This window comes from Diabrotica virgifera, chromosome 1, assembly GCF_917563875.1.
Source record: "Diabrotica virgifera virgifera chromosome 1, PGI_DIABVI_V3a".
NCBI classification, from domain to species: Eukaryota; Metazoa; Arthropoda; class Insecta; order Coleoptera; family Chrysomelidae; genus Diabrotica; species Diabrotica virgifera.
The window spans coordinates 62303876-62318302 of record NC_065443.1 but is presented as its reverse complement, the minus strand read 5'-3'; the positions used below and the strand labels follow the sequence as shown (position 1 = coordinate 62318302).

Genomic DNA, 14427 nt, shown 5'->3' with positions numbered 1-14427 from the left:
CTTCATCTTTTAATTGCCAGATGACGCTAGTCACCTACCCTATTTGTTTCAGTTGCAATGTATGGGAAAGCTCTCGGTGCTGGTCAGTTAGGATATGGATAACAAGCCTACGCTCTCTCCGATGATATTCCAATAAGAATCGAAAATCGCGATTCAGAGAGCTGGATTGCACTCCGTATTCTAATTGAAAAGTAAGATTGTTTTGCCTTCGCATTGCAACTGAAAATGGTATACATTTTTATTTAATACGCTCTGAGCTTCGCTGGTGTCGCTCCTAGCGGATTACTAATGCAACTTTTACCGGTAATTTTTAAATTTATTATTTAATTGTTATCGCTTAATTCTTACAACACAAAAAAGTAATTAAATTGTAATCGATTTTTTTAAAATTTTGCTAACCATTTTAACGTTCTATTAATGAAATATTAATTTCTTACTTCGGATACTTTCACAATTATCGTGTAGATGGCGCTCAGATTAATTTATAATTACATATTACAAAATATTAAAAAAACTTAAAATTCAATATTTAAAACGTAAGTATATTTAAGGTAAAAGTATACACCAGAGCTTTGACCAACTAATATTATTTCCTATTAATGTTTTTAATTTCAATGTTTTAAATTAATCACTTTGACATTTATGTCAAATTTCCGGTAAAGGTTTACATACTTGTCACTACTGGCGCTCGCGACTTTTTAATTATCCCCTCTACCTACGAGCTCACAGCGTATAGTCGTATTACTCCGTAGAGTAACTAGGTGCATTTTCCGTTGGAACTTTATACCAAGCTGCAGACGGGGATGTGAATTGCATAGTGTAGAATTCCTTCCCTTTGTCTTCACTGCAGCATCCATTTGGCTTGCAAATTGTAGAAGTCTTGGAGGTGTCACCAGGAAAATGTACCAATAAGTTTTTCAATTTAAAAATCTTTTAGTAATATTTTTAATATTTTCAATATTATTAATGATGCTATTAGGATTGAAAAACTTCATCTTTCAATTGCCACAAGTCCCCTACCCTATTTGTTTCAGTTGCAATGTGTGGGAAAAGCTCTCGGTAGCTGGATTGCACTCCGTATTCTAATTGAAAAGTAAGATTGTTTTGCCTTCGCATTGTAACTGAATAAAAATGGTATACATTTTTATTTTGTAAATGACTATTTTATACAAAAGTAACGATTTGTAACGAATCCTCGAAAGTAACTATAATCAACATCACTACTATTCCTTTGCCTGTGCCCCTACAGTGTAGGCAACCACAATCGACATTAATATCGTTTTTCTTTATAAAATTTTCAATTTTTATTATTTTCAATTAAAGCCAGTTTCTTTATAATCCGCAAACGAGGAGCAATTAGGTGATATGGTCATTTAGCAATTTTACGGCTTTTTATACCCAGAAAATGAAAATTTATTTGAAATCTTTTATTTAGTTATATCTCGAAAACGGAAAATCCGCAAATGAAATTTCGAATGGAGGGATTATCCTCAAATCAGGAGGAATTATTTTAGATATGGTGGATAATACTTTTGCTAATACAGTTTAGGCCCACCAAAATGGAAATATTTTTTCTTCGGAAAATTCTTAATTGTTATGATTTTTAGTTAAAAGTTAAAAATTTTAGTTTAGTAAAAAGGTATACTCATAATCCTCAAACGAGGAGGAATTAAAAGATATGATTATTTAGTGCTTTTATAGCTTTTGATATTTACAAAAAGGAAATAAACACTTTGGTGCGGCGCCGAAAATTTTTATTTTTTATAACTCTAAAACGGAAAATCCGCAAATGAAATTTCGAATGGAGGGATTTTCTTACGTCAGAAGCAATTATTTTAGATATACATTACAATACAGATAATACTTTTGCAAATACAGTTTAGGACCACCAAAATGGAAAATTTTTTTCTTCGGAAAATTTTTAAGCTTTATGATTTTTAGTTTAAACCAGGTCTATTCGTAATCCTCAAACCAGAAGAAATTAAATGATATAGTTATTGTTATTTTTACAGCTTTTGATAAATATCCCGATAATGGAAATATACCGTGAGCACGTAAAGGTTGGAATAAATTTATTTTCTAGGTAATGGATGATTTTGGAAAAAAATCCCGAAACAGGTCAATTTTTATTTTTAAATTACGACTGTTTGGCACATATATCATACTAGTGACGTCACCCATCTGGGCGTGATGACGTCATCGATGATTTTTTTAAATAAGAATAGGGGTCGTGTTATAGCTCATTTGAACGGTAATTAAATTCTCTATTCAGTAATATAAACATTAACATAATTATTTATACGGGACGTCCAAAAAAAATTGTTTTGGATTAAATTTATTGACATAAAAAGAAGAATGTATGTAACTTATTTAGTTCAAAATACATTTTACTGCTCTTAGAAAACTGAAAAAAATGTTTATTTGTAAAATAATCATTGCTTTTCGCTTAAATTAAATTTTCAAACTTTCACGAGGCTGGTGGGTGGCGGCTTTAATATTGAATTTAAGCAAAAAAACATATGTATTTGCCAAATAAACATTTTTTCCTGTTTTCTGATAGCAGTAAAATGTATTTTGAATTAAATAAATTACACATTATTCGTCTTTTTATGTCAATAAGTTTAATTCAAAAAAATTTTTTTGGACACCCTGTATAAATAATTATGTTAATGTTTATATTACTTAATAGAGAATTGAATTACCTTTCAAATGAGCTGTCACACGACCCCTATTCTTATTAAAAAAATCATCGATGACGTCATCACACCTAGATGGGTGATGTCACTAGTATGATATATATGCCAGTAAGTCGTAATTTTAAAATAAAAATTGACCTGCTTTGGGATTTTTTTCCAAAATCGTCCATTCTCGAGAAAATGAATTTATTCCAACCTTTACGTGCTCACTGTATACTTTGGCGCTGTCCCGAGAAATTTCATTTTGATATAACTTAAAAATGGAATATCCGCAAATGAAATTTCAGAGGAGGGATTACCTTTAAGTCAGGAGGAGTTATTTTGACTATGGTACATACTAGCCTTACAGTTTAGGTTTACCAAATGTGAAAATTATTCTGGCATTCCTTTGCCCCTACAGTATAGGCAACCAACATTAAAATCGTTTTTCCTTTATAACATTCTCAATTTTCACAATTTTCAATTAAAACCAGTTTATTCATAATCCGCAAACGAGGTGCAATTTTTTGATATGGTTATTTAGTGACTTTACGGCATTTTATACCCTGAAAATTGACATTTATTTTTAGCGCTGCGCCGAAATCTCCACTTTTGATTTGCTTATATCTCGAAAACGGAAACTCCGCAAATGAAATTTTGAATGGTGCAATTATCCGCAAACGAGGTGCAATTTTTTGAGTTATGGTAGAAGTCAAAATAACGACTTTGAAAAAACCGTTTCGCTAACTTTATGACGCTCATATCAGAAACGATTTAAGAAATGATACAAGAAAATGCATAGTGTCATACAGCCTTTATATTGGCAACATTGACTACAAGGTTTTGGACATTGACACTTGACACCTGACACTGACACTGACATTTTGATCGTCAACTTTATGATGTAAACACAACACAAAGAAATCAATATTTTGTAATATTTTTTTAGATTTCCTCTTTATTTGTTAGCTATGGAATTTAAAGCTAAAGAAAAATTTGTTGACCATGATCAAAAATATATAGAGAGTCAGCTGTTCACATCAATAGATCTTGAACAGTTCAAAAATGAACCAGATAATAACCATGATAACTCAGGTAAGAAAAGTATTAAAAATTAGTGAACAACATGATGTAATTGGTATTTATTAGCAATGGAAATTAAAGTGAAAGCTGAATTTAAAAAAGAATTTGTTCAAGACGACCAAGGATATATAGAGAGTCATATGTTGACATCCATAGATCTAGGAGACTTGAAAAATGAAATAGATGAAGATAACTCAGGTGAGAGAATATCAATATTATTGATATACCTATACTTTGAAAAACCCTGTTAGAGTAGTTCCATTTTATCTTTGCCCATGTGGCACGATCAACGAACTGTCAACACAGATGGAATCGCCAAAAATCGAATTTAATGGTTGCGTTCGGACGACCACAGCGGCTGACTGTCAGCAGAAATCGGCTGAGTGGTTGTATCCAGCGGTGATAGGGAAAGCTTAGTCAATCTCTCAGCAGCTGACTTCCAGCGGGGACATCTGACAGCTACCACTGGCTCAGCTGTCCAGCTGCTGTGGTCATCCGAATGCACCCAATGACTTCAGGATGAGATAGAGACACTCAGGTAAAGGAGGGAGATAATCGTCATCTTTCATAAACAAACAAATTGACACTGCTAGTCAGGTATGTCAGGGTTGCCAGATTGGGGTATTTTCCCACAATTTTGGGGTAATTTGAAAGTGTATAGGGGAACTTCTCTAAGCAGAAATGGTTGGGAGATTTTTTGGGGTGAAAATTATGGAAGATTTTAAGGGGTCATGGGAAATTAAATTTGCGAATGTACACATAGAACTGTATATTATACCATTGTATAACTAGACCAGTTACTTAGACTTGTGTAGATAAACAGTGATTATACTCTCACGTAATCGAAGAAGATAGGACCTATGAATTATTTCCTGGGCCCTCTGTTGAGAAGTAGTATAATTTTTGTTTACTGTTCTCTACATTTGATTACTAATTTATTAAAATGCGGCAAAAATTTAAATTTGGTTGATTTGAGGGAATTTCAGTTTCTAAGTGGGGGTTTTATAAAATCACATCTGGCAACTCTGGTGGTAGTTATAGCAAATTTTACCTGAAAAATTCTCTGTATCTCTAGGAACTCTCTCTTGTATGTTGCAGTCAATCTCGCTTCACAGTTTGAATGGGACGGGGCCATTCCATTAGTGTTGACAGTTCGTTGGGCATGATTCATTTTCAGAAAAATTAAATCAAAACATAAAGAGAAAAGTATGCAAATGTGTATAGTAGGTATATAGATAGATGGAATTTATTCATCCACAAAGTTTACACAATTCTTACAAAAAAATGTATAAATCTTATCGGACTAGTCAAAATTTTAGGACAATAGAGTACAATATATAGTAAAAGTACACATAATTAAAATAAAACAGTGATTACAATAAAATAAATAAGAAAGAAATAAAAGTTACAATTAAAAATTTTAGTGTTGTTCTGAAGCTATTTCCTTGTGGCATTTTTATGATTAACTATTTAGATGGGAAATAAGCCACAATTAAATTGAAAAAATAATTTTATTAACGTTTCGAAGCCCAAATCTGGTTTCGTTGTCAAAATGTAAAATACTAGTAGTATTTTATATTTTGACAACGAAACCCGATATGGACTTCGAAACGTTAATACAATTATTTTTTCAATTTAATTGTGGCTTATTTCCCACCTAAATAGTTAATCATAAAATTTTTAGAACTATTGTTGCAAGAATTTTAAAAAATTTAAAAATCCATCAATACTGTAGAATTTGTTGTCCATTAAAAATGAATACACAGTTCGGCGAAAACCTTTATGTGAAGAATTACTGAGAGTTAATATATTGACTATTTTATTATAACATTTTATTCCAATATACATATTCAGGTGCATGTTGGGATACACCTAATCTAGAGAAATGTTGTCGAAAATTTGATTTACCTCTAGTATCATGTGAGTGAATGTCCTCATTTCTGTCAAACTTGAGCTTGTTTTCTTCAATGTGCAATATTAATTGGAAAATTAAAAGGTTAGGTAGTGTCACTACCAAACTACCAAACTAGGACTTAGCTATAAATGCCCGTTAAAAATGAGATGAGCAACCCCAAAATATTAAGCCATACTGAAGTACAGACTGGACTAAACTAAAGTAAATCATTCGCAACATATCAAATGGGACAGCTTCTCTTAAATTACGCATTATATAGTTACATGTACTTAACTTTGCTCATACATGATTTACGTGAGTTTCCCATGTAAGTTTATGATCTAGGGTTACCCCCAAAAATTTCGTTGTAGTATAACTTTCTACTGATTTGCCATCCACATGTAAATAAAAGTCAGAATTTGGAGTTAAGTTTTTTGGTAAGAAACGCATAAAATGTGTTTTTGTTACGTTGAGCTTGAGTCCATTATTTTTACAATATGTGCTAAATTCAGCAGACGCAACATTGGTATTTTCCACCAGTTGTATGGATTCACTGTGAGACATGAGAATATTGGTATCATCAGCATACTGAACAATTTTATCTGGCTTTGAACAAAACATGTTTAGGTCACTTACAAATATAATGAAAAATAAAGGCCTCAGTGTTAGAATATACAATATAAAAAGTAGCTATTATTCTATGGTTGTCACTTTATGTATTTGACAGTATTGCTAATAGAAGTTGAAAATGTAATGTCAAGAAATTAAGAAAATATAATGTCAGTTATATATGTTATGTTCAAGTAAAATGTTTTCCTATTGTCCTGTAATTGAGTGAATTATAATCGTTGTTGGTCATTTAGTTAGCTCACCTAACTCATTTTATAACAGGTTACGGGCCCAATTCACGTGAACTGTGAACAGGTGAAAAAATATGGCGACCAGCAATAATGATTATAAAATTCAAGTCGATAAACTTGAGGGTCGTGAAGACTGGGCAAAATGGAAATGGCACGTTTCGATGTTATTACTAGCGTATGCACTTGAAGACATTGTGAACGGTATGTGTAAATGTCCCGAGGTTAGTGCAAATGCAACTTTATTGGAAGTAGAGAAGCATCAACAATGGTTAAAAGACTATGCAAAAGCGGTAAGTTTGCTAGCAGGTACGCTAGGAAAAACTGTTGCCGAACTCGTGTTGACATGTACTCACGCTAGTGAAATATGGGACAAATTACGTGCGCGATTTGAACGTAGCAGTACGCAACAGTTAAACATGTTAATTGAAGCCTTTTTTAGAGTCCAACGTGATGAAAAAGAAGATATTAGCACACATGTTGCGAAGTTGCAGAAACTGTTTGTAGATTTGAATGATGAATTGCAGAAGCATGATGAAAATGTTTTATCTGAAAGAATGTTAAATGGTCGGATCTTATCAACTTTGGGTAAGGACTTTGATAATTACAAAGATTTGTGGGACACGATACCATCAAAGAATCAAACTTTGAATTTATTGATTGAGAAATTGTTTGTCATTGAACTACGTGACCAAAGTACCACAGAATCTTTTGCGTTTGTTGCACGCACTAGCCTGACAGAAAAATACAAACAGAGCCAAAGTACCACTACTACAAAGTCAAAGAAAAATGTACATCGTGCAAAAGAAAAATTTTCTTGTCACAGATGCAAGAAATTAGGCCATTGGGCGAGAGAGTGTCCATTGAAAAAATCTGCTGAGAATTTAGATGAGAATGAGAAAGTATTGATATTCTCCTTTTCATGAACATTTTTCAGTGCGTCACAAATTATAGAAAAAAAGGTAAGTCCGTGATAATACACATTTATGACATCTATTCTAACGTGACATTTTAGTTAAATCTGACAGTTGTCAAATTTTATTTTCAATTTGGAATAAAACCAAATCAATTGTGTCTATTGCATTTATAAAATGGTATTTTCTTTCATTTGTATAGTCTTATAAATTGTACAGATTATATTGATAATATTATTATTTTATTTAATAAATAATTCTTTTTTGATTATGGCGCCATCTATCGACAACTAGACTAATCACCGAACTAGAATAATTACCGAAGTATTCCCAGACGTGCCTTTTTTTCTCTCACATACAATTTAATGCGTTAGAGAGAAATCGAAAAACTGTGACGCACTGAAAGATGATCATGAGAAAAAGAATACTGCTTTTTTGTCTGTTGTTTTAAGTGCCCCATCTGACAATTGTGTTGAAGCTGGGAAATGGTATTGTGACAGTGGAGCCACAAATCATATCACTACAGATAAGCAATATTTCTCATCTTATACAGAGTTTGCTGAACCTGAAAAGATATCACTTGGTAAGAAGGATGTATGTATGTTAGCCCATGGAAAAGGAACGGTCAAAATTCAAAGGCATCTGAATAATAAATGGAAAGATGCTGAATTGAAGAATGTTTTTTATGTTCCTGAAGCAAGTGCTCATTTGTTTTCTGTGAAAGCTGCTGCACAAAGGGGTTTCATTACAGTACTCGACGAAAAAAGTGTAAATCTACATAATAAAATTACGCTTAAATCTGTAATAACTGGGTACTTCAGTAATGGCCTGTATGCACTTGATATACGTGTTGTGAAACCGACCAATCCCATTCAAGCAAATTTAGTAGAGTCAACAGATATGTTACAAGTGTATCATGAAAGATTTGGTCATCAGTATAAGCAACACGTAAAGAAGGTCTTGAAGAAAATGAATATAGACATTGATGGGTGCAAAGAAAGCTTTTGCGAAGGATGTGCAATTGGAAAAATGCATAGATTGCCATTTAAAACTAGGATCAATCGGCCACAAGTCACTGGTGAGCAGATTCATGCAGATGTGAATGGACCCATGTCTATGAATCACTGGGAAGATCACGTTATTACGTATGTTTTAAAGATGACTTTAGTAAGTTTCGGAAAGTTTTCTTTATGAAACACAAAAGTGAGGTATGTACCTTCTTAGAAAAATTTTTAAATGAAGCAAACACAAATGGCCATGTAGTAAAGCAACTGAGATGTGATGGAGGGAGAGAGTTTGACAATAGAAAGGTATCTGAACTTCTTGCGAGTAGAGGTATAGAGCATTGTATCACTCCACCCTATACACCTCAGCAGAATGGTGTTGCTGAAAGGGAAAACCGTACCATTGTAGAGTGTGTTCGTTCCATGTTAAACCCATGCAAGTTGTCCAAAGAATTGTGGGCAGAAGCATGTAATACTGCAGTGTATCTTCTGAATCGCACAGGAAAGTCATCAATTGAGAATAAAAGTCCGTATGAATTGTGGTATGGAAAGCCAGTTGGAAGTTTGAAACATTTAAGAATATTTGGCACTGAATGTTATGTTCACGTAAACAAGAATTTTCGCAGTAAATTTGATGATAAGGCGATACATGGTTATTTGGTTGGTTACGTGAATGACAGGGATGGTTTTAGAATATGGATTCCATCTGAAAGAAAAATCGTATCGAGCCACGACGTACGATTTAAACCTGAGGTTACATGCAATTTGCGAATTTCTGAAGTTAAAGCTAAACCAGTGAACCAGAATCAGTCGGAATGTTTTAGTGTAAATGAAAACTCCGAAGAAGGGAAAAGTGGTATCAATGAAATTGTGGAATCTAAGAATATGGAAAGTGCAGAAAGAATCGATGATGGTGTTAAAGAATTTAGGCGTTACCCTATGCGTTTTAGAAATAAACCAAAATTGTATAATGATTTTGTTTTAGGGTCTAATGTTTAGCTTATCTACTTTTCATATTGAGGGAGAGTGTTAGAATATACAATATAAAAAGTAGCTATTATTCTATGGTTGTCACTTTATGTATTTGACATTATTGCTAATAGAAGTTGAAAATGTAATGTCAAGAAATTAAGAAAATATAATGTCAGTTATATATATGTTATGTTCAAGTAAAATGTTTTCCTATTGTCCTGTAATTGAGTGAATTATAATCGTTGTTGGTCATTTAGTTAGCTCACCTAACTCATTTTATAACACTCAGTATTGAGCCTTGAGGTACACCCATCATACACTGAAGTGGCCTCGACGTTACATTATCATATTAAATAGTATACAGTATACAAAATGTATATTATACAAATCGACGTTTGTTTCACTTTATGTTTTGACTTAATTTCTTTGAAAATGAATCGTGATGCATGGGAAAAGTTAGAGTGGAAGGACTATACCACATAGGGCAACAATACATTATAACACAATGCAATAACAACCCAATATTAATATCAAACTTAAGTTTAACTAATATTCTACTATATATTTACATTACATACAAATTTTACCAAATCCTTCTTATTTCTGGCCAGCATCCTTGCTTCTATCCATGCTGTTTCCCTTTTTTGTTTGCGTTTTTGCCTGCCATATTTTTTTCACCGGTTTTGCCCATTGTCCATGATTCCATTCAGTTGGTGACCCCACCAACTGAATGGGGCCTTCTTTCTATATACAGTCGAACCCACTTATTGGAATAGCCTTTAATAATATTATCACGCATTTTAATCGTCAATGAAGCATTTACTGTATGAACCAAGTCCTCTTTATATTTGACTTGAGTCGTTTCCCATCTACCGGACACCAAAAGTTTTAGCGACTGCAGAAAAAGTTAAACTGAATGACTCCTATGTTCTGAGACGGTTCTGTCATTTATAAGAAGTTCTTGGCTTGTTTTATGTCCATTAATGAGGCACATCAAGAAAAAATAAAAAACTGTTAACAACTATAGAAGATATCTCTATTGAGTACAACATATAAAATTCTAACAGCCCTCATCAGACAAAAACTCACTCAATTCACAAAAAAAATTATGGATTACCAGCAAGGATTCAGAGAAGGCAGATCCACAACAGATGCGATCCACATAATTACACAAACAATAGAAAAATGCCATGAACTCAACATAGAACTCCACATCCTCTTCGTATACTTCAGACAAGCCTTTGACTGTATTGGAAGAAATAAAGAATTAAACAAACTAAGTTATCAATCGAAGCAGCGCAGAAAACGACAATAAATATCGCCTCCGTACCACCAGATTGACAACAGGTGGAATACTTTCTTTGGTTACACCTCCTGAGACTTTTACAATTTATAAGTCATACAGGTGCCGAGAAAATTAAGATGAGAGAATTTGAGTGTAACCAAAGAAAGTAACCTGTTGTCAATCTGGTGGTACGGAGGCGATATTTATTGTCGTTTTCTGCGCTGCTTCGATTGATAACTTAGTTTGTTTTCCGGTAGATGGCCCTAGTTCATCCGTGACATTTCTTTCTTTGCAATTCGGAAAGGCCCTAAGCTATGGTAAATGGTTAAAGCGGAGAGAAGAGGATATGGGTTTACTGATGAGGGGAAAAAGATCTCCGAAACCGGTATAGACTCTTCCTGCACTCTCCGCTTTAACCAGAGTATTATGCAGCTGCTGCATTTTCGTTTTGCAAAGAAATTGAGAATGTTTATACATAAATAAAGAATTATTTATTGAAATAAAAAATCAAGATATACCAGCAAAGTTAATCACATTAACAAAAATGACTATGGATTGATCTCCAGCTAAAGTAACAACATAGGAAGGTAGCACAAAATCAATTGCAATAGAAACAGAAGTGCGACAAGGCGATGCAGATGATTTAGTTCTTATGGGAAGAGACATGGAAAGATTAAAAGAAGCAGTAACAATCCTGGCAAAGCAAGAACGGAAAAGAGGTCTAGAAATTAACGAAGGAAAAACATAATATCTACTCTGCTCTAGAAGAGAAGATAACAGGACGAGAGAAATCAAAATAGAAAACCACTTTTACAAGAGTCCAACAATTTAAATATTTGGGAGTAATAGTGAATGGCCAAAACAAGAGAAGTGAAGAAGTAACGGAACGAATACTAGCAGGCAACAAAACATAGGTATTGGAGATATCATACTTATGAAGGACAAAGACATCCAGAAATACAAAACTGAAAATATACAGAGTTGCAATAAATCATATCTTAATGTAGGCAACACAATGTGATTAATGTATATATTTATCGTATCTCAATCTCCTCTGTGTGTTACTTGAAGAAAGTAGATAGTATTATTGAGTTACTATAGTATTCATTGGAAATTTGTAAGGAAGAACCGAGATACAAAACAATGTTCTTGAATATGCTTGCGATTTCTGAAACTAGTACTTGAAAAATTTTCTAGTACTGCATTGCAAAAAACAATAGTGAATGTGCTACCGACTATGAGAAAAGTAGTAGTGGTTATTTAAAAATTAAAAGACATCACTTTTCAAAATTATCTTGTAATGAACGTTTTTGTGTTATGACAGTTTTCGTTGGGAGGTTCAATGATAATCATTGTTTCATTTTTCTTGAAAAAAAATATCAAGTGAAAAAAAGTATCAGTCTTTCAACCAAAAATATTATCTTTCTCTGTTTCACGACCTAATGTTTTATTGTTTTCGTTTTGTTTATAACAACATTAATTCCTACAAAGTTTTTTTTATTTTAGGGTTTTCCAAGAAGAATGTATTGGAAAGAATGAAAACATTACCTGAAACTTCATGCAACAAAGAACAACATATAAGTCCAAAATCTGAAGAAAAAACATTTAAAAATTCAATTTTTTCTAAAAATTGTTCTTACAAAAAGAATTTAAATAAAAATACAACAGTTCTCTCTAGACAAGGACTTTATCAACGTCAAATATATTCCAAGCAATTTTCTCAAAAATATCGTTTAGAGCGTGTCATGTATAAGTGTGGAATTTGTTGTAAGCAATTTGCAAGTGGAAAGTGTTTAGATGAACATATAAAAATTCACGCTACAGAAAACGCTTATAAATGTGAAATTTGTTTGAAGCAGTTTCGTGGAGCAACTAATTTAAAAACACATATGAGAGTGCACACTGGAGAAAAACCGTATAAGTGTGGAATTTGTTTGAAGCAGTTTAGTCAACCAAGTAGTTTGAAAACACATTCGAGAGTACACACTGGAGAGAAACCTTACAAGTGTGACATTTGTTTTAAGCAGTTTACTCAACCAATTAGTTTGAAATCACATTCGAGAATACACACTGGAGAGAAACCTTACAAGTGTGAAATTTGTTTAAAGCAGTTTACTCAACCAAGTAGTTTGAAATCACATTCGAGAATACACACTGGAGAGAAACCTTACAAGTGTGAAATTTGTTTTAAACAATTTAGTCAGTTATCATATTCAAAAAAGCATTTGGCAGTGCACACTGAAAAATAAACTTGTATAGTTTATGAGAGAAATAGTTCAAAGATCCGGCTCAGATTAGTGAACTAAATGAACTAGTTCGCCGGAGTTGGCTTAAACCGCTAAGTTGTTTAGAGTTTCTCGTTTCGTTCATAATTGAGAAGAGGTTGAATTTCGATTTCGAATCTTCCGAGCTGGGTTGCTATATTAAACGAATTATCGTGTAATTACACGATTTGTTCCTATTTTACACGAATCAAGTATGAAATCTTGATTTTTACCATTAAACAAAAAATTAAATTTTAGGAAATAATAATTAAAATTATTATAATATTTAATAGCCCAATAAATGACCGTTTTGGAGTGTAATTTTCAGGGGCAACTCCGAATTGCATGAAAATTTGGATTTAGGTTCTACTTACCCTCCACTTCAAAGTTGAATTTGTCCCATTGTTGACAGTCACCCCTTCTCAGGAGGTAAAAACGCGTGTTTAAAATAAGCCCGGAAATGGATAAATTGACCGATTATAAGCAACTTTAGTTCTATAGTTTTTTACGTAAGTTAATACTTTTCGCGTTATTCGCAATTGAAAATGTTGATTTTTCGACAATGAAACTACGTTTTCAGACAGATTTTTCACAAATAACTCTAAAAGTAAATATTTTATCGAAAAAAATATTCTAAGCAAAAGTGTAGCTTATAAAAAAACAAAAAAAAAATGGTTTATCAGTAAAGTCTATAAATTGAGAAAAAGCAAAGTTGTAGCTCATGAAAAATACGTTCTTATTCGTCTAATTCCAAATTGAATAAGTCAACGCGAAATCACCGAAAAATTAAACACTTTTCGGGAAAAGCTTATTAACATTTTTAAAGTACCTAAAAAAAGATTTATATTTGTTTATTACAAAAGTTTCTATCACGAAAAATAAACTAGTTACACTGAAAAAAAAGTTAGTCCCTTTTTTTGGTAAAAAAAAATTGTGAAAAACTCCCTCTATTTAGCACCCTAAATAAAATTAATCGTTACCGCTTTACCATTTATTTTAACTGTATGTATATTAGTATGGTATAGTTAGACCCAAACCCAGACATCCAAGTGAAAGTTATCCTCCAACACCAAATTGTTCTATATGGTCCACATAATGTTCAGAAAAAAGTCACACCATTTTGAGCGTCGGGTTTGGGGGGGGGGGGAGAGGGGGGAAGAAATCTGCAAATTCGTAGTTTTTTACGTTTTTCGTCAATATTTCTAAAACTAAGCGGTTTAGCATGAACAACCCTCTACACAAAATTGTTCTACATTAAATTTGAAATAAAAAAGGCCCTATGCATAACCCTTCTAAAATGAACGGTTCGAAAGTTACGGAGGTAGTATAGTATAATTGGTCCAAAAAAAGGCCTAACCCAGACATCCAAAGTAAAAGTTTTCCATCAACACCAAATTGTTCTATATGGTCCACATATTGTTCAGTAAAAATTTACACCATTTTGAGCGTCCGGTTTGGGGGGGAGATGGGGGAGAAGTC

General features: G+C 32.9%; 1 protein-coding gene across 2 annotated transcripts in view; it reads left to right on the top strand.

Moving 5' to 3' along the window:
* The first annotated feature begins 3559 nt into the window (after positions 1 to 3559).
* LOC114341396 (zinc finger protein 271-like) overlaps positions 3560 to 14427 on the top strand; it is a 48600-nt gene continuing 37732 nt past the window's right edge. The window contains exons 1-3 of one of the 2 annotated variants that reach the window (XM_028292188.2): positions 3560 to 3770; positions 3825 to 3956; positions 12191 to 14074. In XM_028292188.2, coding sequence (XP_028147989.1) covers positions 3647 to 3770; positions 3825 to 3956; positions 12191 to 12933 — 999 coding nt within the window. In that variant the 5' untranslated portion in view covers positions 3560 to 3646 and the 3' untranslated portion in view covers positions 12934 to 14074. Of the gene's footprint in view, positions 3771 to 3824; positions 3957 to 12190; positions 14075 to 14427 lie in introns of those variants that run through there. The other variant, XM_050656784.1, reaches the window with a different exon arrangement.